Source organism: Hyla sarda, chromosome 6, assembly GCF_029499605.1.
Source record: "Hyla sarda isolate aHylSar1 chromosome 6, aHylSar1.hap1, whole genome shotgun sequence".
In the NCBI taxonomy this organism is placed as follows: domain Eukaryota; kingdom Metazoa; phylum Chordata; class Amphibia; order Anura; family Hylidae; genus Hyla; species Hyla sarda.
In genome coordinates, this window is record NC_079194.1 from 59,731,880 (window position 1) to 59,758,927 (window position 27,048).

Sequence of the window (27,048 nt, forward strand, 5' to 3'; positions counted from 1 at the left end):
GGTACGCCCTGCGTCCTTAAGAGGTTAATATTATGCCTGATCGGATCCTATGCGGATTTGGCTGTTTACTTCATCTACTGCAATGGAATGGGTGAAATGCAAAGCAGATTATTCCATTCACTGGAATTGTATTGTGCTTTTTTGTGTAAATTCCGTGTAAATTTTTGCAATGTGTGTGTAACCAAAAATCCAGTAGAATGTGTTTTGTTTTGCAGGTAAAATTACAAAAGGAACATAGTTTTTATTAAGATTTTATTCAAATGTATATAAAAACTATATTTAAAAAATTTCACATTCTTAGTAGTTATATTTAATTAGACAAAGCCTAAATATATAGAGGTCTGACTGGTCATTTGGACCTGAAATCTCCTAACATCTGTAGTTACTGAAACAGACAAACATCCTTGTTCCTTGTCTCTTCATGCTTAAAGGGGTACTCCACCCCCCTTTAATCTACTAAAATAATATATTCCAAGTGTAATATATTTACAAATAAATAACTAGTCATCTTAAGAAAATAAGACCAGACTGCAGTTTTTAATGCTGTTTTTTGCACCACATCCAGCAGAAATAAGAAATTTATAAGTAGCAAATGAATGTCTTCCTTCTGGATCCACTTCTGCCCTTGGCACAAAAAACTGCATCAAAAATTTTAGTGGTGTTTTTGGAACGTTGACGGTGACCACCACAACAACCTTGCTGTATGTCACTGCTGGAATTATTTGGAATTGCTGGTATATGTTGGCATAGCTGAGAAAAGATATTTTGACATATACTTAAAGCGGTACTCCGCTGCTCAGTGTTTGGAACAAACTGTCGGGAGCTCTTGATGTCAAGGCCCCACCCCCTCATGACATCACGCCCCTCAATGCAAGTCTATGGAAGGGGGTGTAAAAGGAGTACCCCTTTAAGAATGCCCATGGCTAAATATCTATTAGCGATTACCTTTATTTTATTTTCCAAATGTCTACTTCTTTTGTGGGACTCAAAAGCATGTACGACTACGACACAGGCCACATGTAGTCATATGTATACACTGAAAAACCTTTTCTGCTGGTATCACATCATATGCTGGGGAAATACCCTAAAAATGTGAAGTGAATGAGACCTAAAATGAATCCGGAGAGAAGTGTTGTAAATCTTCTGTATGATGCAGGTATTATACATGAGCTCCTCCTGCATTATTTTATTAGATTTATTTTCTCCGTCCATTCGAGCTCTTCATTTCCTCAAGCTCCTTATCTTTGAGGTGAGATTCTGCTGTTGCCTCAGAAAGCTATGGTCATAAAGAGAGAGAGAGTAATATGTAAGATAGGGATGTCCCGATACTATTATTTTAAGGCCGAGGACGAGTACCGATACTTTAATTCTAGTACTCGCCGATATCAATTATGAGTGCTTTTAATTTAAAGTTAATCTGACACCAGGGTGACCCAGTTTCTGGCGCTGCTTACCGTGCTGATATGTGGGTTCCTGCTTACCGTGCTGTAGTATGAGCCAAGATTTCTCTCTTCTCCATAGGGAAGAACAGGGAATTTGCATTGGCGGCGAGACCGATGTCTCCGGAGCAATTGCGCTGATGTTCCCATGGTGAGCAACGGTAGAAACCAGGTCACCTGTACTATCTACCTATAAATTCAAGTTAGTGCAGGTGACTCTGCTGTAAGATTGCCTTTAATAGTAGGTAGTATCCCCTTGTAGGTAGTATAGATAGTTGCAGACATTAGCAGCATCTCCCCTTGTAGCCAGCAGGACCCCACCTTGGAGACAGCAGGACCCCCCCTTGTAAATTTGTCTTTTTTTACCATCAGATATGCGAGACTCTATTTACATAAAATGATTCTACACTGGATCACGCCATTGTTTAGGTTTTGAGCAATGTCTTTATAAAATGGTTCCCCACTTTCCTACTGTACCAACTATTACTCATTACCATGTCCAGCAGGATTTCTACTTTCAGGCGCAGCAGGTTATTTTCCTCTTCCAATTGCAGATTTCTCTTTCGAAGACGTTGGACATCCTTTTGTGATCCAGTACCACCCGATTCTACGAGAAGTAGAGTATATACAGTTATTTACTGTACAACAGTCCACAATGCAGATATTGCTTACATTTCATTCAACAGGGGTTATGCCGCTGGGGACCCCCACGACCTCGGTGCAGCCCCCAGCATTATGTGCAGGGGCGCTGCTTCCGAGACAGGGATATGACGTCACGGTCACGCCCCAAGTGATGTCATGCCACACCCCCTCCATTCATGTCTATGGGACATCCCCGTCTCTGAGGCAGCGCCCAGCACAGAATGCCAGAGGCTGCACAGAGATCGTGGGGTTCCCCAGCAGCGGGACCCCTGCGATCATACATCTTATCCCCAATCCTTTGGGTAGGGGATAAGATGTATGAACCCAGAATACCCCTTTAACACAAACTTTCATTCTATTGTGAAAAATAAGCATTCTTTATCATATTTCTTCCAGTTATTTTTTTCTCTCTGCTGAACTTTGAGCAGGTGTCAGTGCCACATCACATGACCGTCCTAATGCTTGATCTCCCAGGAATGCATTGTAGTTGTTTTCTTATTAATCACCTCAAATCCCATCCCCCTCCCTCCAAGAAGCTGAAGCTTTGTAACAACCAGAGATCACTGCATAACCCTAAGCTGGTATAGGGAAAAGTACACTGCTCAAAAATATAAAGGGAACACTAAGATAACACATCCTAGATCTGAATGAATGAACTAATCGTATGAAATACTTTCGTCTTTACATAGTTGAATGTGCTGACTACAAAATCACACAAAAATTATCAATGGAAATCAAATTTATCAACCCATGGAGGTCTGGATATCGAGTCACACTCAAAATCACAGTGGAAAACCCCACTACAGGCTGATCCAACTTTATGTAATGTCCTTAAAACAAGTCACAATGAGGCTCAGTAGTGTGTGTGGCCTCCACATGCCCGTATGACCTCCCTACAATGCCTGGGCATGCTCCTGATGAGGTGGTGGATGGTCTCCTGAGGGATCTCCTCCCAGACCTGGACTAAAGCATCCGCCAACTCCTGGACAGTCTGTGGTGCAACGTGGCATTGGTGGATGGAGCGAGACAATGTCCCAAATGTGCTGAATCGGATTCAGGGGTCTGAGGATCTCATCTCGGTACCTAATGACATTCAGGCTACCTCTGGCAAGCACATGGAGGGCTGTGCAGCCCCCCAAAGAAATGCCACCCCACACCATTACTGACCCACCGCCAAACTGGTCATGCTGGAGGATGTTGCAGGCAGCAGAACGTTCTCCACTGCATCTCCAGACTCTGTCACATCTGTTACATATGCTCAGTGTCACCCTGCTTTCATCTGTGAAGAGCACAGTGCGCCAGTGGCGAATTGGCCAATCTTGGTGTTCTCTGGCAAATGCCAAACGTCCTGCACGGTGTTGGGCTGTAAGCACAACCCCCACCTGTGTACGTCGGGCCCTCGTACCACCCTCATGGAGTCTGTTTGTGACTGTTTGAGTGGACACATGCACATTTGTGGCCTGCTGGAGGTCATTGTGCAGGGCTCTGGCAGTGCTTCTCCTGCTCCTCCTTGCATAAAGGTGGAGGTAGCGGTCCTGCTGCTGGGTTGTTACCCTCCTACGGCCTCCTCCATGTCTCCTGATGTACTGGCCTGTCTCCTGGTAGCGCCTCCATGCTCTGGACACTACGCTTACAGACACAGCAAACCTTGCCACAGCTCGCACTGATGTGCCATCCTGGGTGAGCTGCACTACCTGAGCCACTTGTGTGGGTTGTAGACTCCGTCTCATGCTACCACTAGAGTGAAAGCACTGCCAGCATTCAAAAGTGACCAAAACATCAGCCAGGAAGCATAGAAACTGAGAAGTGGTCTGTGGTCACCACCTGGGGATGTCTTGCTAATTGCCTATAATGTCCGCCTATTGTCTGGTCCATTTGCACAACAGCATGTGAAATTGATTGTCAATCAGTGTTCTTCCTGAGTGGACAGTGGGATTTCACAGAAGTGTCATTGACTTGGAGTTACATTGTGTTGTTTAAGTGTTCCCTTTATTTTTTTGAGCAGTGTATAACAAATGTGCCTGCCTTTACCCAACCCCCCCCCCCCCCCCCGCCACTCCACCCACTGGAAGGAGCGGGCAGTCACCTGGTCCATCTCTGGTGATTGTGATTTGGACTAGTAGAAGCCACAATACTATCTGCAGCCTAATAACTTACCATCAATCCACTCTCCGTTGTCAAACCTGAGACTCTGCCCTGCAATATTGATGCTGGGAAAACCATAATCCAAACCCAGCTCCACCTCCTTTGTTGTCCGGTCCAGCTAGTAGAAAGAAAAAGAACCAAAAAAAAAAAAAACTCTAGTTAGTAAAAGGACTAAATGCCATAGTATGTATTGTTTAGAATCGAATAAATCATAACCATAAGAGTAGGGTCAAAGGGCCATATTTTGCTACCCACTGAGTTTAATGGGTAGTAAAGTATGCAGCAAAATACGACACATGTGACCCTACCCTAAAGGAGTGTTATCCAGTGTTTACCAAAAAACATAATATGGTTCTGGGTGGGGGAAAATAGAAAAAAAAAAAAAACCTAGCCCCTGTCCCCCGCAACTGCCTTTTGGCTCTGTCGGGTCCCTCAGTCTTCTCTTTTTTTTTTTCTGCACCTGAGACAACTGTTTGGTGCCCGACCTGCGCATTAAGGTAATTGTTGGCCGAAATAGGACACCGCTGTGGCCAGTGATTGGCTGATCGGGCCGGTCCTGCACCAAACTTTTGTCTCAAAGGCCTGAAAAAGAGAGAAGATCAGAGCTAAACAAGAGCTGTGTGGGACCAGGCCTAAGTAAGTATAGTTTTTTTTTCTATTTTCCCCCACCCAGCACCATATAATTCTTCAAAACACTGGATAACCCCTTCAACAGTTAATAATAAAGTCACATGAGATAAACTCTAGATAGAGCTTAATGTCTGGAAGATAAACAATGGTGAAGACCAATTACACACCAGTCACAGAAAGAGATCTTCTGGGTTTTCCAATATAAAAGTGTAGGACCTGACATAATTTTGTTTTTTCTTTACACTATACATAGAATATAAAACACAAGCTAGTAACTAAAAATAATATATGCCATTTAAAAGGAAAACTGTCAGACTATAGTGTGGGTGAACAGGAGTCCAATGAGTGGTTACTTAAATATGTCCAGTAGGTCCCGAGATATGTCCTCCAGAAGATCCTCTGTTGAATTCAGTGAATCGCGCCCAGGGGGCGGAGCTTTGCATATTTACATATTTATTGTCTATGACTCCACATCCTAGTGAAGAGGAGTCACGATGCCCTGTCCCCTGCGAAGCCCCGCCCCTACTGCGCAATTCACTGAATTCAGCAGTGGATCTTCTGGGGAACATATCTTAGGACCTACTGGACATATTTTTTACATGGGGAAAAGGGACAATAAAAATTTTTACTGGGGGAGGGGATTTTTCAAATGTTTTTACATTTTTTTTTAACTTTTATTTTCACACTTTAATAGTCCCCATAGGGGACTATTTACAGCAATCAGTTGATCAGTGTTATCGGCTATCTACTGCTCTGGTCTGCTCAATCTCAGACCAGAGCAGGAGATGCCGAGAGATGGACAGAGGCAGGTGAGGGGACCTCCGTCCACCATTATGGATGACCGGATCCCCGCGGCATCGTTGCGGGCGATCCGATCATCCACATTAAATGCCGCATTGCCGCAGATGCCGTGATCTGTATTGATCACGGCATCTGAGGGGTTATCCACGCATCGGACGCGACGGACATCCACGCGACGGACATCCACGCGACGGACATCCAAGCGATCGCGGATGTCAGCCATCACCGGCGGTTCCCTGGCTGCTATCAGCAGCCGGGAACTGCCACGAGCATCGTTCCGATGCTCGCAGTCATGTACAGGACGTAAATGTACGTCCTTGTGCGTTAAGTACCACCTCACCAGGACGTACATTTACGGCCTGCGTCGTTAAGGGGTTAAGTAAGTGACCCCTCGTTGGACTCCTGTTCGACCACACTATAACCCAGTGTATTAGGTTTAGTGTAGGTGAACAGGCTGAGTTTTCCTTTAAAGTGTCCTGTCATTTATTTAAAAGAAAAAAAAAAAACTGTCACAGAGACATGTGAAACGTTTTGATCGTTCAGGTTCTTAGTGCTGAGACCCCCACCCATCAGGAGGGGATAAGTGCGTAGTAGCCTCTCAGCGATCTTTGTCTTGCAGCCTTATAGACAGCAGAGAGACAAGGATCTCGGAGAGCGTGTTTGTTTTGTATACAGGATTGTCAGGATGCGGTAGCCCTTCTGGGTGGCCCTCCTGGCGGTCTAGGAGAGGTGTGTGTGGCCATTTGGTTCCTCACCTCCCTGCAACCCCTGGGTCTCAGCACTCAGCCCCCACCGTTCAAAAAAAATTTTTCAATGGCAGGAACACTGTCATCAAATATGCCATCCCTAAAACGCCAGCCTAAAAATAGCCAAATTTGATATAGGAAGAACTGAAGATACTTACAGGTACAGGAACTGCTGTGATGTACTTTTAAAAGGGGTACTCCGGTGGAAAACTTTTTTTTTTTTTTTATCAACTGGTGCCAGAAAGTTAAACAGATTTGTAAATTACTTCTATTTAAAAATCTCTATCCTTCCAGTACTTATTAGCTGCTGAATACTACAGAGGAAATTATTTTCTTTTTGGAACACAGTGCTCTCTGCTGACATCATGAGCACAGTGCTCTCTGCTGACATCTCTGTCCATTTTAGGAACTGTTCAGAGCAGCATATGTTTGCTATGGGGATTTTCTCCTACTCTGGACAGTTCTTAAAATGGACAGAGGTGTCAGCAGAGAGCACTGTGCTCGTGATTCAGCAGAGAGCTCTGTGTTCCAAAAAGAAAAGAATTTCCTCTGTAGTATTCAGCAGCTAATGTAAAGTACTGAAAGGATTGAGATTTTTAAATAGAAGTAATTTACAAATCTGTTTATTTAAAAATCTCAATCCTTCCAGTACTTATTAGCTGCTGAATACTACAGAGGAAATTCTTTTCTTTTTGGAACACAGAGCTCTCTGCTGAATCACGAGCACAATGTTCTCTGCTGACACCTCTGTCCATTTTAAGAAATGTCCAGAGTAGGAGAAAATCCCCATAGCAAACATATGCTGCTCAGGACGGTTCCTAAAATGGACAGAGATGTCAGCAGAGAGCACTGTGTTCCAAAAAGAAAATAATTTCCTCTGTAGTATTCAGCAGCTAATAAGTACTGGAAGGATTAAGATTTTTTAATAAAAGTAATTTATAAATCTGTTCAACTTTCTGGCACCAGTTGATTTAAAGAAAAAAAACGTTTTCCACCCGAGTACCCCTTAAGGACCCGGGCTTTTTCCGTTTTTTCATTTTCTATTTTTCCTCCTTAACTTTAAAAAATCATAACTCTTAAAAATTTTCACCTAAAATTATATATAATGGCTTAATTTTTGCGTCACTAATTCTACTTTGTAATGACATTAGTCATTTTACCCAAAAATCTACGGTGAAACGGGAAAAAAAAATCAATGTGCGACAAAATTGATGAAAAAACACTTTTGTAAGTTTTGGGGGCTTCTGTTTTTACGCAGTACATTTTTTGTCAAAAATGATACCTTATCTTTATTTTGTAGGTCCATACGATTAAAATGATACCCTACTTATATAGGTTTGAATTTGTATCACTTCCGAATAAAATCATGAATACATGCAGGAAAATTTATACGTTTAAAATGGTCATCTTCTGACCCCTATAACTTTTTTATTTTTCTGTGTTCAGGGCGCTTTGAGGACTCATTTTTTGCGCCGTCATCTGAAGTTTTTAGCGGTACAATTTTTGTTCTGATCAGACTTTTTGATCACTTTTTATTCACTTTTTTGTGGTATAAAAAGTGATCAAAAATGCGCTATTTTGGACTTTGGAATTTTTTTGCACGTACGCCATTGAACGAGCGGTTTAAAAAGCGGTATATTTTTATAATTCAGACATTTCCGCACGCGGCGATACCACATATGTTTATTTTTATTATTATTTACATAATGTTTTTTTTATTTTTGGAAATGCCGGGTGATTCAAACTTTTTTTTAGGGGAAGGGATAATTGAAAGGGTTAATGATTTTTTTTACACTTTTCTTATGCAATATTATAGCTCCTATAGGGGGGGCTATAACATTGCATTAACTGATCTTTTACACTGATTGATCCATCTCCATAGGAATGGATCAATCGGTGTTTTCGGCGATTGAATGCTCAAGGCTGGATCTCAGGCTTGAAGCATTCATTCGGCGATCGGACAGCACAGGAGAAGGTAAGAAGACCTCCTCCTGTGCTACAGCTGTTCAGGATGCCGCGATTATACCGCGGCAATCCCGAACAGCTCCCTGAGCTAGCCGGGCACTTTTACTTTCGTTTTTAGCTGCACGGCTCAGCTTTGAGCGCGCGGCTAAAGGGTTAATAGCGCGCGGCACAGCGATCAGTGCCGCGCGCTATTAGAGGCGGGTCTCGGCTTCACTATGACGCCGGGCCCGCCGCGATATGATGCGGGGTCACCGTGTGACCCCGCGTTATATCGCAGGACAGGGACTCGTGACGTACGCATACGTCCTGGGTCCTTAAGAGGTTAAACTTATAATGAATTATATGACATAAACTACTTGTTTGTGAATACAGAAGTGGCTTTTTTCTGCTGTGATACAGCAATTCTAAACCGTTTCTCGTAGGCCTGTGAATATCTTGTCTGACCCCAAGCTATCTTAGCCCACCTGAAGGAAAGAAAATGGATCCCAGGATTCCTGTTTGATTTCTATAAGGCCCAAGTTGGAAATCGATGCAAGTTTCCCAACCAGGGTGCCTCCAGCTGTTGCAAAACCACAACTCCCAGCATGCCCGGACAGCCTTTGGCTGTCCGGGCATGCTGGGAGTTGTAGTTTTGCAACAGCTGGGAGCACCCTGGTTGGAAAGCACTGAATTAGGCTTATGCACAGTGTATGAAACATGGCCAAAAAGGACATAGTAAGAGCAATAAAATACATACTGCGTGCAAGTTGGAAAGCGATGCAGATTTTCTCGGGGGCGTTTTCTTGGGGCTGAAGGTGTTCCCAAATATGGGCATCTTGCCTAATTTCCACTTGGATTCCAGAATGAACCGACTATGTTACCAACTTATGCTTTCCTACAATAGAGAAAAGAAAAAAAAACAACACTATGAGTATTGATAAAAAAACAACCTCTTCACAACTCACTTTAGACAATGTTCACACTGACTTCTTGGTTTCAGGTGCTTCTTCTAGGCAGGATGGTTTAGTCTGCTGCATTCTTGTACCAGGCAAAAAACAATACAATAATAAACTAATAGAACTATGGGTTACCAAACTTTAGCTGCTGTGGGCTTTAATGACTAGTAGGAATGTAAGCAATGGAGTGAACCAGAGTCTAGGCACAGTTACTCTCCATTAAACCTTTGCCATATGTTCTTTTAAAGAAGCACTCCGCTTGTTTTTGTTTGCTTTTTTTGTATACCTGACACTAAAGGTGCCAGGCTAGGGCTAGGTTTTTCTTTTAAACACCCCAAAAAATATGTTTGTTTGGGTGCCAAAATGTCACAACCAGATGTTATCTGAAAGTCAATAGGGATTTAAAGGGGTATTCCAGGATTGTTTCTTTTTATTTGACTATGCTACAGGGGCTGTAAAGTTAGTGTAGTTCATAATATAGTGTATGTACCTGTGTGTGACGGTTTTCTCACAATTCTTCTGCGATTTTCACGCCAATATTTATTTTTAACAGCATAAAAAATGACTGTTGTCTCAGATTTTTCCCAGGTTGCAATGCGGCCGAGACCTGACATCACTAGTCAGCTGATGACAGGGAGAACTGTCTGCTTCAATGGGTGGAGGGATCTCTTGGTGGGAGAGAGAACAACTGCAACTAATGCAACAGCTGTAGGCACCCTGATTGAAAACCACAGGTCTTTTGAATGGATGCAGCTCATTTATATTTCAATTGGTGGGGTAGTTAATGTGTAGGAGGGAGGAAAATGGAATTGTGGGATTTGTAGTCAAAAAAAGAAAATTCATACAGGAAATACCAGTTCACAAAAAGCTAGCCACAGTGTTATGGTAATCTCACAACATAGCCATTTAGCCCCAAGACAAGCGCAGATCCTTCCTAAGCATGTCCATTACTGCCTGCCAGGTACGTACTAAAATCACCTAATGGTGGATAACCCCTTTAAGCAACACCAAACCCACTTGTCATTTTTTCCTATAGAATTTTTTTTTTTATTCATCTTTGCCATTTTTCTAAGGTTCAGTGTGAGTTTTTCATAATCACAAGTTGAGATTATGGCTTTTTGAAAAAAAAAATTTATATACACAAAATCTTGGTGTTTCCTTCCTATGGCAAAAAAAAAAAAACATAGAAAACACCATGTGGGTTTAGCATTGGCTTTCTTTTCCCCCAATTTCTTCAATAGAAATCCTGAGTCACACCATAAAAGAATCAATAGGGTGAGTAAGGAAGGAAGGAATAGCACTACTTGCGATTGATTCAGAAATGATAGGGTTAAACTCCGAACGAACAGCTCACACGGAGACGGGTCTGAAAAGGCCGTCAGCTATGGTGGTGCTGGGAAGATCCGAACATAGGAGAAAATTAATGTGCATAGAAGATAAGCTCAAAAACAAAACACCCGCACTCACCATTAGGTTAGCGACAGCCGGCTCCTAGGATTATATGATGGTTAGACCAACAGAACGGGGACCATGCTGTAACGGGCGCTCAGGTGTGAGGCCTCACACCTGAGCGCCCGTTACAGCATGGTCCCCGTTCCGTTGGTCTAACCATCATATATTCCTAGGAGCCGGCTGTCGCTAACCTAATGGTGAGTGCGGGTATTTTGTTTTTGACCATAAAAGAATCACATGACTTGTCATGATAAAAATGAAAAGAAAGAAAACGCCAAGACTAAAACCAATAATTTTTGGAAAAAAAAAAAGATAAGCCACAAAAACCCCATCTTGGGAGCGATTGTAGGGAAGTATTTTGTGCCATTTTTTTCATGTTTTAAAAAAACTCCAGAAGAAAACAAGTGGAAACCTAACTTTACTCATGTGGGCAGATCCATCCTTCAAAACGGCGCATAATTTTGATGCCATTCCCCAGTACCTTAGTTCTGGGTACACGTAGAAAAGGGGGATGGATTCTTTCAAACTGTATTTCTTTCTTTATATATTTCTTTTTTAACCAGTTAAGGACGCAGGGCGTACGACCTGGTCCCGTTACCTGCATTTAAAACACGCTCCTGCTATCACTGATCGGGCCAATGCAAGGCATTAACCCGTTCTTACCTCTCTTAGCCGTCTGATCGGTGCTCTATTGCTACAAGCCTGTCATGCAGGCTGGAGTAGCATAGCATTGATCAGTGTATGCAATCAAAAGATTTCATGTAAAAAAAAAAAAAAAAAATTTTTTTAAAGTTAATAAATGTGAATAAGCCCCTCCCCTAATAACATTTTGAATCACCCCCCATTTTTTAAATAAAATAATGTAATAAAAAATTAAAATAAACGTGTGGTATCGCAGCAAGCGTAAATGTCCAAAGTATTAAAATCTAAGGTCAGCTAAACCGCACGGTCAATGGCGAAGATGTGAAAAAAAATACCAAAGTCCAAAATTGTGCATTTTTGGTCACTTCATGTACCATAAAAATATTAATAAAAAGCAATCAAAAAGTCCAATCAAAAATGGTACCACTAAAAACTACAGGCAATAGCGCAAAAAATGAGCCTTTACTGCCCCGTGCACTGAAAAATAAAAAAGTTATAGGGGGTCAGAAGATGACAGTTTTAAAGATACAAATTTTGGTGCATGTAGTTATAATTTTTTAAGTAGTCAAATACAATAAAAACTACATACATTAGGTTTCCTTGTAACCGTATGGACCTACAAAAGAAAGATAAGGAGTCATTTTTACCGAAAAGCGCAATGTGTATAAACGGAAGCCCTAAAAAGTTACAAAATGGCGTTTTGTTTTTTCATTTCACCCCACAACTAGTTTTTTTTTAGTTTCGCCGCACATTATGTTATAACATAAGTGATGTCAGTACAAAGTACAATTGGTTACGCAAAAAAAAAATTTAAAAAAATTTAAAAAAAGCTCTTACATGGGTCTGTAGGTGCAAAATTGAACGCGTTATGATTTTTAGAAAGGGAGGAGGAAAAAACAAAAGTGCAAAAATGAAAATTGGCTTAAGTCCTTAAAGGGGTATAGAGATGAGCGAACTTACAGTAAATTCGATTTGTCACGAACTTCTCGGCTCGGCAGTTGATGACTTTTCCTGCATAAATTAGTTGAGCCTTCAGGTGCTCCGGGGGGCTGGAAAAGGTGGATACAGTCCTAGGAAAGAGTCTCCTAGGAATGTATCCACCTTTTCCAGCCCACCGGAGCACCTGAAAGCTGAACTAATTTATGCAGGAAAAGTCATCAACTGCCGAGCCGAGAAGTTCGTGACGAATCGAATTTACTGTAAGTTCGCTCATCTCTAAAGGGGCTATCCAGGCAAAAACTTTTTTTTATATATCAACTGGCTTCGGAAAGTTAAACAGATTTGTAAATTACTTCTATTAACAAATCTTAATCCTTCCAATAGTTATTAGCTTCTGAAGTTTTCTGTCTAACTGCTCAATGATGATGTCACGTCCCGGGAGCTGTGCATGATGGGAAAATATCCTCGTAGGAACTGCACAGCTCCCGGGACGTGAGTCATCAGAAAGCAGTTAGACAGAAAACAGCAACTCAACTTCAGAAGCTAATAACTATTGGAAGGATTAAGATTTTTTAATAGGAGTAATTTACAAATCTGTTTAACTTTCCAGAGCCAGTTGATATATAAAAAAAAAGTTTTGGCCTGGAATACCCCTTTAAGGGTTTAAAAAGGCCCCAAATGCATTAAATTAACTAAGTTATACTGACCTCTACGATCCGCTGCTGATCTGGTCACGTGACTACAGCAACCACTTAAAGCCTTGGCGGTCATCCTTCGCACTCCTGGCACCACCGCATAGTGATGGGAGCCATGATGCCAGAAATTCGGAACACAACTGCTGAGGCCGCTAATTGGCTGAGGCAGTCACGTGACCTCTGCTCTTAATGGGGTACTCCGGTGAAAAGCTTTTTTTTTTTTTTTTTTTTTTTTTTTAATCAACTGGTGCCAGAAAGATTAACAGATCTGTAAATTACTTCTATTAAAAAATATCTTAATCCTTCCAGTACTTACTAGCTGCTGAATACTACAGAAGAAATTCTTTCTTTTTGGAACACAGAGCTCTCTGCTGACATCATGACCACAGTGCTCTCTGTTGACATCTCTGTCCATTTTAAGAACTGTCCCGAGTAGGAGAAAATCCCCAAAGCAAAAACATATGCTGCTCTGGACAGTTTCTAAAATGGACAGTGATGTCAGCAGAGAGCACGGTGCTTGTGATGTCAGCAGAGAGCCCTGTGGTCATGATGTCAGGAGAGAGCTCTGTGTTCCAAAAAGAAAAGAATTTCCTCTGTAGTATTCAGCAGCTAATAAGTACTGGAAGGATTAAGATTTTTTAATAGAAGTAATTTACCAATTTAACTTTCTGGCACCAGTTGATTTAAAAAAACAAGTACCCCTTTAAAGTAAGACTGTAGTGCTGACTGAAGATCATTATCAATTAGTTTATTATTTTAATACATTTGGGGCCTTTAATTTTTATTTTAACTTTCATTTTTTTTCCCCCAGACCTGTGGCTCTCCAGCAGTTGCCAAAACTACAACTCCCAGCATTCCCTGACAGTCTTCCGGTGCTCAATAAAATGGTCTTTCCCAAATCTTTGTGGATACAATGATTTTCCAAATAGCCCCCAATGTATTATAATATAAGATCAACATTTGCAACAGTAAAAACTTTCTAGTTCAGTGTTTCCCCAATCAGGGTGCCTCCAGCTGTTGCAAAACTACAACTCCCAGCATGCCCGGACAGCCTCTGGCTGTCCGGGCATGCTGGGAGTTGTAGTTTTGCAACAGCTGGAGGCACCATAGTTGAGAAACACTAGTGTCTCGAATATAAGACATGAATCTATATTAGCACACATTAACAATATTGTATATAGAAAGACAGTCCAAAACAATACGCGGTCACCTGATTCCCGGGCGACCCTTCCGTTACTGTACCGTACGAGATTTACTGAGCATTACGCACAGCGCATGCGCGTACAGCATTGGACGCAACTACTGAAGAACAGAGGGAGCGGAAGTAACGTGGTCACATAGACTTCCTCTATCTAGTTCCGAATTCTGCGAATTAGCAAAAACAATCACTGAGCCTATAAATCTGTAAAATATTTGTTTTCGTACCAAGAAATGTAATGGTCTGATTTATATATAAAATCATAGCTGTATGTAGTGCGCATCCCCCCCTCCTTGAACGAATGGTTTAATCGTAAGCTTTCGTTGCTATAACAACGCTTTGAGCCGCAACTGCCTACGCCGCTCTTTGGGCTGTACCATTTCAAAATCATTAAGGGGCGCCAACTCAACTATAAAATAAAGCAAACGACTTTGACGTGTTATTTCATATAGGTTTATGATGGAAACTATATATTATTAAGCTATGAACGTGAGCTTTTAAAACTGAAATCTACAAAAGTGCTTACAGAATGGTACAGTCCACGAGGTTTCCTTAGTAACCAGGGACGCCAGATGGGAAGGTGGAACTCCCGGCATATGGAAGTGGGTAACAGTATTGGAATTGACTTGTTCCTGGGGCAATGACATGTATTTGGGTAATAGTCAGGTATAGAGAGAATCTTATGGTCTCATAGGGTAAAAGCAGTTTTAGTCTTCAGGCTGGAATTTTTTTTTTCCCGCCAAATTATTTTCTGTCAAATACATATTTTTCTGTAAAAAAATTGGGGGAGGATTTTTTTTATTTGTTTCCTTTTTGGCGCTAACCATGCGTTAGATATAATACTTTAATACTATCTGTAATAACAGGATAATAGCTATTTACTTACGGAGTAAAGAATCAATTTGCTTTAGATGACTCAGATTAGGGATCGACCGATATCGTTTTTTTTAGGGCCGATACCGATAATCTGTGGAGGTTAGGGCCGATAGTCGATAACTTATACCGATAATCGGTCGATCCCTAACTCAGATGACTAAAATTAAATCAATATCTGCAGTCAAAATTAACACAGGTTTTTGTGACATCAATTGTCCTCATGCCTCTATTTTGGCCTGTTTAGGTATCCATAAGATGTAATATCCATATTTCCATATTTCCAAGACAATAATGCATTTACATCATTAGAAGAAAAAAAAAGCTGTGGATAAAACAGCTGTTTACCTGCAAATGTGTGCGCCTGCATGGTGTATTCCAGTGGTCTGCAAACTGCGGCCCTCCAGATGTTGCAAAACTACAACTCCCAGCATGCCCGGACAGCCGTTGGCTGTCCGGGCATGCTGGGAGTTGTAGTTTTGCAACATCTGGAGGGCCGCAGTTTGGAGACCACTGGTGTATAGAGATGAGCGAACTTACAGTAAATTCGATTCGTCACAAACTTCTCGGCTCGGCAGTTGATGACTTATCCTGCGTAAATTAGTTCAGCTTTCAGGTGCTCCGGTGGGCTGGAAAAGGTGGATACATTCCTAGGAAAGAGTCTCCTAGGACTGTATCCACCTTTTCCAGCCCATCGGAGCACCTGAAAGCTGAACTAATTTATGCAGGATAAGTCATCAACTGCCGAGCCGAGAAGTTCGTGACGAATCGAATTTACTGTAAGTTCGCTCATCTCTACTGGTGTACTCATTCTTGGCTGAACAGTTTTGCAGCTAAACAATGGTTGTTCCCACAATACTGTACAGTGATCCCTCAACTTACAATGGCCTCAACATACAATAGTTTCAACATACAATGGTCTTTTCTGGACCATTGTAACTTGAAACCAGACTCAACATACAATGCTACAGACAGTCCAGATCTGTGAAACGTGTCACAACTGGAGCAACTGACCAATCAGAATGGGCATTTTACTGGTAAATCACCTCTATTACTGAAGTACATGCACTGACTGGTGTCTGGTAGCGCCCCCTACAGTACAGGGAGGAACTACAAGTTATGTACTACTCCTTACCTGTGCCAGGGTTAGCTGCTCCTTTGGACACCAATTAAGGGCGGCTCCATTTGGGACACTGTGTGTACTGTATAGGACTCTGAAGAAGCTCCTGTCCTCTACATAAACCATTGTTTCTCAACCAGGGTGCCTCCAGCTGTTGCAAAACTACAACTCCCAGCATGCCCAGACAGCCAACGGCTGTCTGGGCATGCTGGGAGTTGTAGTTGTGCAATAGCTGGAGGCACCCTGGTTGGGAAACACTGACATAGATAGTGATTACAGCTTCCAGCAGCTCTTTCTTACTTTTATATGTAAGACTGGACTTACTTTATCTGTTTTAGTTATCTACTTATTTTCTTTAATCCTCAACTTTTCCTATTTGTGGATGACATTTTGGTGGCTTCAGAACCAATTACCAGGTTTCCATAGAGTAATGGTCTCAACATACAATGGTTTCAACATATAATGGCTGTCCTGGAACCAATTAATATTGTAACTTGAGGGACTACTGTACATCCACAAACAACCAATGTGAAAATGTAACCAACATGCAGTCCAGGGCACTTTATGTCCATGTCACCGCTGCCCAGGAGATATTTGTGCGGCCCAACCCTTTATGTAATGAGCAGATGACCTGTGTGTTCATTTCATGATCAATCCACATTTATGCCTGGAAGCAAACAGTGAAAGTTCTAATAGAATGGCAGCAAGCAGAGATTTTGGAAAACTGTGAGAATTTGATAGAGAAAAATCTTTATTTGCATACCTGTCATATCTAGAATAGGGAGCAGTGCAGACCAGTGCTTGATCTAACTGCTTTCCCTACTTACCTGGATGATCTACCCTAAATGACGGCCCCCCCAACTGGGCAGCGTTCCCTATGTTGTACTAAGTGCAGGGGCATAAAGGTAATAGTCAGACGGAACAGGTCGGTAACACATGGGCTAAATAGTACAAAATCAGAATCCAAGACACAGTCAGAACAAACAATGGGTCAAACCTAGATGGCAGTGCAGTAAAGTAGGCAAGGGACATCAGAAAACAAGCAAAAGGTCAAACCAGAAGAGTATTGCCATACAAGGTCTAAAGGCAAGGGATGGTCAGGTCACAGGCAGAGGTCAGAAATCACAGGTCAGCTCACAGGAAAACAAAGAACTATGAAAGCTAGTGGAGTGATTAACCCCTATTACAAGCAATTCAGCTTGTGAGCTGCCTGTTTAAATCTCCTGCCTTGGGAAGGTGTGAACCCCATTGTATGCAGGGCCATCGCCCCCCCATCTCGGGGAGGTGTGAGCGTGTTGTGTGCAGGGCCATCACCCAGATAACACACTATGCTTTTGGCCGCACCAAACGGAGACTGGAGACAGCGCTAAATTCCAGACAGGTACATAGGTTACAATACCCCTTTTGATTGTTTGCTCTTTGTTCTTAGGAAAATAATGGATTCAATCAATCGTCTGAATTCCCCTATGGCTTTGTATGTGGAGGACTTAACAGAGCAACCCCTGGAGCTAGAGAGAAGGAAAAAAACAGCACAAAAATCTGTTCAAGAATCCCCAGCTTGTATCCTTGAATAAAAAAGGATACTACTACTAAAGCAGTATTTTCAACGCAATAGACCACTTTGAAGCAATTCTGTATTCTTGTTTTATGCAAATACATATTATGGTGCAATTTTTTTTATCTATTGGTTTTCATTACAAATTTTGTTTAGTTTCTCTTCTACAGTCTTATGCATTGCCCTGATATCAGTGAAATCTGTCTCAGGCTGCACTCACACCACATTTTTGCAATGCAGTTCCTGTATCAGGTTTGTGATGAAAAACGTATTCCTTAAAACCTGACAAAACTGAATCAAAACTTGTATTAAAACCGTATACCGTTTGAAAAATGATGTCCGTTGCATCTGTTTTTTAAAGAAAAAAACATATACATTTTTAACTTTTCACTCCATTATGAATAAAGTTTCACTTGTTTGATTCAAATTCCAAGAAAAAACTGTGCAAAGTCAAAAACCGTATGGTGAAAACGGGATGGAACCGTACGCACATACAGTTATCTACGGTTCACATTGACTCCTATGTTTTAAAAAAAAATGTATACTATTTCAATGCGGTTTTTCACCCATACCAAAAACCGTGGTAGGCTATGGTTTTGGGTATGGGAAAAAAAAGGACAAAAAACTGTACAAGACGCAAAACGGATGCACCGTTTGACATAGGGTTTTCAATGCATACAGTTTTCAATACGGTTCCATACTGTTTTTAAATTGAAAACGTATACGGGAACTGCATTGCAAAAATGTGGTGTGAATGCACCCTTAGAAAAGCTGCCAAGGGGCTCAATCTTTAACCCTTATCTCTACTTTCCTGATGTGGTCATAAATAAGCTTAGAAATTTGTTGGGGGGGGGGGGGAGAGAGGAGACAGCAGAAGCTTAAAAAAAAAGACATCAACCCCATTAGCCTGTTGAAGGGTAAATCATTCCACTCTGCCTTGAATAGTGTTTGAGGTTTATCCTATCCTTGTTTCCATACTTTGTACTACTGCAATTGTCCTGAAATTGTCTTTGTTACTTATTTCAGCCTTGTTCCTGACTGTGCTTCTGCCTTGTTCTCCAGACTGTCTGCCTGGCACCTGTTGTTCTTCTCCTGGTTCTGACCTTTGGCTCTGCTCCTGTCTATACACCTGTGTCAATCCTGTCACATTTTTAACCATTTCTCTGGTGACGACTCATACGTCCATTCCTTATAAGATTTTTTCTTTATCAGCACCACTGCTGCCACCAATCTATGATTCTTCTAGGCCAATCTGTGACTATTATGGGGGTAACACCACAATATGGGGTATATGACTGAAAGCCTGGAGACTCCTGCACCAAAATCTGTCTAGTGCCAAATGGATTACAGTTATGAAAATCAATATTCCATGTCAGATTATCTCACAGGTTACAACTAATATTTGTGGCTTCCAGCAGAAGGAGACCCTATGGTCAACTTATTATCAAGGAACCATTCTAATAATAATAATAATACAAAAAAGATTTCCAAAGTGTACTACGTAGTCATGTTCTGCTAGGCTTAAATACCAGCGATTAGCACCAAAATGTCTGATCCGTGGAGGCCCCAGACCTGTTTTGGGAGCACAAGAGGGACCTATACAATATTAGACAGATGTTTTTAGTTTATATTTAAATGGACACTGTCAGATTCAAAAACTTTTTATATGAACATCTTGGCAAAACATTATCCTTTCTAATATACTTCATAAGAAAATGTTATTTCCTTTTTATAGAAATCATGGCCTATAAAATTATGACTTTTGTCCAAGCTGAAGCACAGACATGGACAAAGTCCAGTAAGTGAGGGTGGGCTAGCACTCCTGTGCTCTCTCCTGTCTGATAGGACAGGAAAGAGCATGGAGGGGTACTATCAGACAGGAGAGAGCACAAAGGAGTGCTATCAGACAGGAGAGAGAGCACAGATGAGTGCTATCAGACAGGAGTGAGCACAGAGGAGTGCTATCAGACAGGAGTGAGCACAGAGGAGTGCTATCAGACAGGAGTAAGCACAGAAGAGTCCTATCAGACAGGTGATAGCACAGGGGAGTACTATCAGACAGGAGAGAGCACAGAGGAGTGCTATCGGAGAGGAGAGAGCACAGAGGAGTCCTATCAGACAGGAGAGAGAACAGAGGAGTGCTATCAGACAGGAGAGAGCCCAGATGGGTGCTATCAGAGAGGAGAGAGCACAGAGGAGTGCTATCAGACAGGAGAGAGCGCAGAGGAGTGCTATCAGACAGGAGAGAGTGCAGAGGAGTCCTATCAGACAGGAGAGAGCGCATAGGAGTACTGTCAGACAGGAGAGAGCACAGAGGAGTACTATCAGACAGGAGAGAGCACAGAGGAGTGCTATCAGACAGGAGAGAGCTCAGAGGAGTGCTATCAGACAGGAGAGAGCACAGGGGAGTGCGATCAGACAGGAGAGAGCACAGAGGAGTGCTATCAGACAGGAGAGAGCACAGAGGAGTGCTATCAGACAGGAGAGAGCACAGAGGAGTGCGATCAGACAGGAGAGAGCACAGAGGAGTGCGATCAGACAGGAGAGAGCACAGAGGAGTGCGATCAGACAGGAGAGAGCACAGAGGAGTACTAGCCCACCCTCACTTACTAGACTTGGTCCATGCCTGTGCTTCAGCTTAGACAAAGTTATAATTTTATAAGCCATGATTTCTATAAAAAGGAAATAACATTTTCTTATAAAGTATATTAGAAAGGTTAATGTTTTGCCAAGATGTACAACATATAAAAAGTTTTGGTATCTGATAGTGTCTATTTAAGGCTCTAAGCTTGAACTACAAATGGTCTTTAAAAAAAAAAAGTGTATTCTCAAATCCAGAGAAATTGTTATTTCTAACATACTTGTCAGCGTTCCTTGTTGGCTCTATGGAATCAGTAAGTCAAAAGATTGCACACCTTGAGCAGCAGCTAAACAATTTTTGCAGTGATGATCTGGTAAGAGTTAAATAAGATCCTATTTATCCTTTCATATTAACTTTGTGTGGATTGTAGTGAAGACAAACCTACAGGTTTTTCTTTAATTTACTATAAAGAGCCTTCCTTAGGTTGTGTTCCCACTTTCATTTTTTTTTTTTTTGCATTTTTGCTGAGTTTCTTTGTTTACAGGATTAAGACCTAAATTGACTGTGTGGATTTTGCCATGTGATTAGCATCGCCATCTATGACAAAGATTTCTTTTACAAAATCTTGTTTCGCTAGCTGTGGCTCAGAAACACACAATCTAAACCAACCATGGGTTTAGTTTTTTTTTTTTTTATGTATATTTTCTGCTGTTGTTAATGTGTGCATACAGTGCAAGATGCCCGCACAAGAGCGTTAGCTGATGGCGCTCAGGATTTACTGCCGTGCACCTGGACTTGCACCTTTAAAGGGATACTCCGCTGCTCATTGTTTGGAACAAACTGTTCCGAACGCAGGAGTCGGTGCCGGGAGCGTGTAACGTCACGCCCCGCCCCCTCAATGCAAGTCTATGGGAGGGGGCGTGACAGCCGTCACGCCCCCTCCCATAGACTTGCATTGAGGGAGTGGGGCGTGACATCTTGAGGGGGCGGGGCTATGATGTCCCGAGCTCCCGACGCCGGCTCCAGCATTCGGAACAGTTTGTTCCAAACACTGAGCAGCGGAGTACCCCTTTAAAACAATGGCAATTTCAGGACAGCCTGCAAAGAGTGGTAGATCATGATCAGTAGTTATGGTGGCCAACACTCATGTATGAGCACCACAACACTTTGAGTTACACAGTGATATGAGAAGAAATAAAGTATAGTCTATTAAATTATTTATCATTTCAAATACTTGTTTAGTCTATGAGAGAGGCACACAAACCCTGTGTCTCCGCCTCTCCTATATAGATGAATGGAGGGGGCATGTTTGGACCAGCTGACCTACTGTGCGCAAAGCGTTACACACAGGAGTTTAGTCGGGGCCGAGCCAGGGTTCCGTATGGGGGATGGGTTTAAAGGGGTATTCCAGGCCAAAACTTTTTTTTATATATCAACTGGCTCCAGAAAGTTAAACAGATTTGTAAATTACTTCAATTAAAAAAATCTTAATCCTTTCAATAGTTATTAGCTTCTGAAGTTGAGTTGTTGTTTTCTGTCTAACTGCTCTCTGATGACTCACGTCCCAGGAGCTGTGCAGTTCCTATGGGGATATTCTCCCATCATGCACAGCTCCCGGGACGTGACATCATCATTGAGCAGATAGACAGAAAACTTCAGAAGCTAATAACTATTGGAAGGATTAAGATTTTTTAATAGAAGTAATTAGAAATCTGTTTAACTTTCCGGAGCCAGTTGATATATATAAAAAAAGGTTTTGCCTGGAATACCCCTTTAATACCGTTGGACATCTTCTTTAAGTGTCTACAGATGAGACAATGCAAACAACAAACCAGCCTGAACAAGATGTGAAGTTATCTGTAATAAGTAAGTTAACTACTAGATATTGCAGTGTTTCTCAATCAGTGTGACTCCAGCTGTGGAAAACAACAGTGGTATGCTACATTAAGTGGTATGCTACATTAGTACACTGCTCAAAAAAATAAAGGGAACACTTAAATATAACTCCAAGTCAATGACACTTCTGTGAAATCACACTGTCCACTCAGGAAGCAACACTGATTGACAATCAATTTCACATGCTGTTGTGCAAATGGAACAGACAACAGGTGAAAATTATAATCAATTAGCAAGACACCCCCAATAAAGGAGTGGTTCTGCAGGTGGTGACCACATACCACTTCTCAGTTCCTATGCTTCCTGGCTGATGTTTTGATCACTTTTGAATGCTGGCGGTGCTTTCACTCTAGTGGTAGCATGAGACAGAGTCTACAACCCACACAAGTAGCTCAGGTAGTGCAGCTCATCCAGGATGGAACATCAATGCGAGCTGTGGCAAGAAGGTTCGCTGTGTCTGTCAGTGTCCAGAGCATGGAAGCGCTACCAGGAGACAGGCCAGTACATCAGGAGACGTGGAAGAGGCCGTAGGAGGGCAACAACCCAGCAGCAGGACCGCTACTTCTTCCTTTGTGCAAGGAGGAGCACAGCCAGAGCCCTGCAAAATGACCTTCAGCAGGCCACAAATGTGCATGTGTCCACTCAAACGGTCAGAACCAGACTCCATGTGGGTGGTATGAGGGCCCGATGTCCACAGGTGGGGGTTGTGCTTACAGCCCAACACTGTGCAGGACGTTTATCATTTGCCAGAGAACACCAAGATTGGCAAATTCGCCACTGTCGCCCTGCGCTCTTCACAGATGAAAGCAGGTTCACACAGAGCACGTGACAAAGTCTGGAGATGCCGTGGAGAATGTTCTGCAGCCTGCCACATCCTCCAGCATGACCAGTTTGGCGGTGGACAATAATGGTGTGGGGTGGCATTTCTTTGGGGGGCTGCACAGCCCTCCATGTGCTTGCCAGAGGTAGCCTGACTGCCATTAGGTACCGAGATGAGATCCTCAGACCCCTTGTGAGACCATATGCTGGTGGGGTTGGCCCTGGGTTCCTCCTAATGCAAGACAATGCTAGACCTCATGTGGCTGGAGGGTGTCAGCAGTTCCTGCAAGAGGAAGGCATTGATGCTATGGACTGGCCCACCCGTTCCCAAGACCTGAATCCGACTGAGCACATCTGGGACATCATCACGCCTCGCTCCATCTACCAACGCCATGTTGCACCACAGACTGTCCAGGAGTTGGCGGATGCTTTAGTCCAGGTCTGGGGGGACATCCCTCAGAAGACCATCCACCACCTCATCAGGAGCATGTCCAGGCGTTATAGGGAGGTCATACGGGCGCGTGGAGGCCACACACACTACGGAGCATCATTGTGACTTGTTTTAAGGACATTACATAAAGTTAGATCAGCCTGTAGTGTGGTTTTCCACTTTGATTTTGAGTGTGACTCCAAATCCAGACCTCCATGGGTTGATAAATTTTATTTCCATTGATCATTTTTGTGTGATTGTGTTGTCAGCACATTCAAATATGTAAGGAATGTATTTCATTCATTCAGATCTAGGATGTGTTATCTTAGTGTTCCCTTTATTTTTTTAATCAGTGTACTAAGATAGGTAGTTGCTTTTTTCCTATAGCGTAGCTACCTATTAAGACTGGGTTCACATATTCTCCGCAATCCAGCATAGTTGCCTTCCAGCTGCAGCCAAACCACACCAGAGGGCAACAATGTCAGAAGGTCCATAGGTCCAGCGCCATGCTCCATTACAGCCTATAAGGGAAAGGGATGGGACCTCTAAAACAAAAGACCCAGCTTGTAGCACCAGCATTGCTATTAGGAATATGATGGATCAGGATTGCTGGACATGTATGTGCAGGCTCTTACCTTATATTTCTTCTATAATTAGCTTACAGTCAGTTTCATAAAGAATCTTTTAAGGAGCCTGCACTTCACTTCAATAAATGCACAATCTAGCGCTTAAAAAAGTAACATGGTGCTTAGTTCTATTCTGTGTCAAAAAATACACTGAAGTTTACGTTTTTAATTTATTTGATTAATCCAGGCGATTGAATCTCCAGAGATGCAGAGGACAAAATCCATTGAAGAACATTTAACAAAATGCTATAATCCTAAGAAAAAAAAGACACAATGTGAGAAAAAGAGTAAAGGTACCGTATGTGTGATGTGGACGCCCTCTCACTCTATAAAGAGCTTAGTGACTTTTTTTTTTATTATTATAATATATATATATATATATATATATATTTTTTTTTTTTTTTTAAATCTTTTTGAAAACTCTGATTTCCAATTACAATGTACAATACACTGAATGTTAGGGAGCAACATCTAATGTACTTTACAAATCCACATTACTTCTGCACTTTGTTGAATATTGGCACAGGTTGATCTTTCCAGTAATAGGTACGTGTTCTCATGTACCAGATTAGTTTTGTTTTTTCTGACTGACATTAAAATGAAACCACATATAGTGTAATACACCACAAAAGACGCATTTTCAGCCCCCCATACATTACGCATAGTGTACATTTTTCAGAAGAATCTTTGAAAAGACCGCCTCTAGAGGTCTCTGAGACTTTGGGTTTGGTATACATGTGTGACTGTCACTCCATTCAGACAAAAGACTGTGGACCCCTATTATCAAGATTGTTGGGGATCACAGTAGTCAGACCCCAGCTTTTATACATTGTAAAAGATTAGTTCCATAGAGTCAAGCAAATAATGGCAAAACAGCAGAGGCAGTGACACAGATGTATAGTATAGACAATTCATAAGTTTTTCCTGTAATATTTGAATACATATGTTTTTATTTCATTGACAGAATATGAAAAGAATGAATTGCAGAAATTCACACACAGATACCAGCTGTCAATGATCAAAACAGACTTTGCAAAATATCCAAAATCAGTAGAAATGAGCAAAAAAGTAAGAAACAGTATAAAAATGTTAATTTACGTGAGTGTAAGAATGTTTGTTATTATTTCATGGCTATCATCGGGGGGGGGGGGGGGGGGTCACAAGAGGTTTCTGGGCCCAAGGAAAAATTTGCAAGCTGGAATTTACAAGCGGTTATTTTTTTTAAACATTTCTGAATGAGGTTTGCAGAAATCCCCAAAAACGTTTTTGCTGCCAAAACAACCCAATTAAGATGAATTGAACAGATTTTCAGTCACAGAAATGCATGAAACATGTAACAGGGTCCCCAACATAATACCCAGAAGGACGGTCAGCTTTTTTACCTCATATACATATATACACGAACCTGTTAGGTCGTGAGGGCCTCAGTCATACTTGGCTGGCAGGAGGGGGTGCGGCAAGCAATGACCAAAAGCCACCATATACCTCTCCCTGTAACTGGATAGCAGTCATGGTCGTGGGCATTTAATGTTAGTTTTCAGCTCTTCGTGCCATTAGGGAGCAGTAGAGAACTGTGTTGGAACACTGTTTTCCTGACCTGTCAGTCCCGAGGGTGGAACATTAGGCTCTGGGACCTGACTGGTTTTATTTAACATTTTGTCACAAAATAAAGGATAATACCCACAATGATATCCCAAAACAGGCATCATAAATAAATGTTAATGGATAATAAATACTGTTGTGTGCATGATTTCATTTTTTACATCAGAATGGCTCCAATAACTGCACTTTTCTTTTTTTGCATGGCCTTCTGCATTGCTTGCTCAGTTCTTTCTGTAACTTCCATAGACTCATATGGTCAATGTTTTTTCAAAAGACTTTACATGAAACTTTCTAATATATCTTATTATAGGAAAATATTAATCTATCAAATTCTCAGGCTCTGTTTTTCCTTCCTCTTTGTAACGAGTAGGATCTGGTTCTAAATTTAGGGTTAATTTTCCTGTGTTTGGCTAAAGCATCCTGCATTGCTGTGATTACACCCTGGCCTATCAGTGGGCATGGACTTAGAGCCAATTACATCTGGTTTCATTGTCCACACCCTACATAGGTGCATATAAATATCTAGTTTACTCAGTCCTGGCTTGTGTTTATTTCTTCTGCACTAGCTTTTCTTGGATACTCCTTGTCTGTATTCTGACCTTGGTTTGTGAGACTATTGTTCTCTGCTTATTGATTTAGAACCTTTGCAGCTATCTCTGTCTGGACCTGGCTTGTTTGACCACTCTCTGTTTGTGCGTTTATCTGCTGTATTGTGTGTTTTGTTTCCTGCATTATGCCTGTTAACCCTTTGTAACCTGCTTCCCTGATTTCTGTACCGTGGTTTGTTTATTGTTTTGAAACTGCACTTACTTAGAACAGGGACTGCCGCCCACTTGAGGTTCTGCTGCTTAGGGCAGATACTAAAGTAGGAAAGGAAAGTGTCTGTGGGTGAGCTCGGGCTGCAATTATCTCTGCCCTATGTGACACTCTTCCTCCTAAATTCATAATTCACTTGGAAAAATGCTATGTCTGTATTGAGAAACAGGACGGTCACTAAGGAATAAGATTTCATGCTACCCATAGAAGTCTATGGGAATAATAGAGGAGAAAAAATAAGCTGCAAAGTAAGAAGAAATCTGCATGGAGAAACTGCTGAAGGCTCTGGTAAATGTTATATCTCACCCTAGTGCTGGATTCACAGATTATACTGCTCAGCACCAATGTATAATGGCCTCCTTGCTGCTGAGGGTATGCTGTACAATTATAGGGAAGCACAGGCCATGCATAGGTGTAAAGCTACCACGTTCATAGTAAAGACCTCTTATGGCTTATGGTGTCTCTCTTTGTGAGCACAGTAATTCAAAGTCTCTTATTATT

At 41.9% G+C, this 27,048-nt stretch overlaps 2 protein-coding genes across 4 annotated transcripts in view; one reads left to right on the forward strand and one right to left on the reverse strand.

Moving 5' to 3' along the window:
* Positions 1-255: 255 nt before the first annotated feature.
* On the reverse strand, positions 256-14,352 carry CBY1 (chibby family member 1, beta catenin antagonist). 2 transcript variants are annotated; one of them, XM_056523873.1, is made up of 5 exons: positions 14,242-14,352; positions 9,105-9,242; positions 4,239-4,344; positions 1,934-2,046; positions 270-1,276 (listed from the first exon to the last, which is right to left on the reverse strand). In XM_056523873.1, the coding sequence occupies exons 2-5, from the start codon at positions 9,180-9,182 to the stop codon at positions 1,196-1,198; spliced, it is 378 nt and encodes a 125-aa protein (XP_056379848.1). In that variant the 5' UTR covers positions 9,183-9,242; positions 14,242-14,352; the 3' UTR covers positions 270-1,195. The 2 variants fall into 2 exon arrangements, with proteins under 2 accessions (XP_056379850.1, XP_056379848.1); XM_056523875.1 differs by lacking the exon at positions 14,242-14,352 and having other exon boundaries at positions 256-1,276; positions 9,105-9,197.
* A 199-nt stretch (positions 14,353-14,551) lies between these two features.
* Positions 14,552-27,048, forward strand: part of FAM227A (family with sequence similarity 227 member A) — a 40,100-nt gene continuing 27,603 nt past the window's right edge. Inside the window, exons 1-5 of one of the 2 annotated variants that reach the window (XM_056523865.1) lie at positions 14,552-14,831; positions 17,652-17,782; positions 20,646-20,731; positions 24,317-24,422; positions 25,094-25,197. In XM_056523865.1, the coding sequence (XP_056379840.1) occupies positions 17,659-17,782; positions 20,646-20,731; positions 24,317-24,422; positions 25,094-25,197 (420 nt within the window). In that variant the 5' untranslated portion in view covers positions 14,552-14,831; positions 17,652-17,658. The other variant, XM_056523863.1, reaches the window with a different exon arrangement.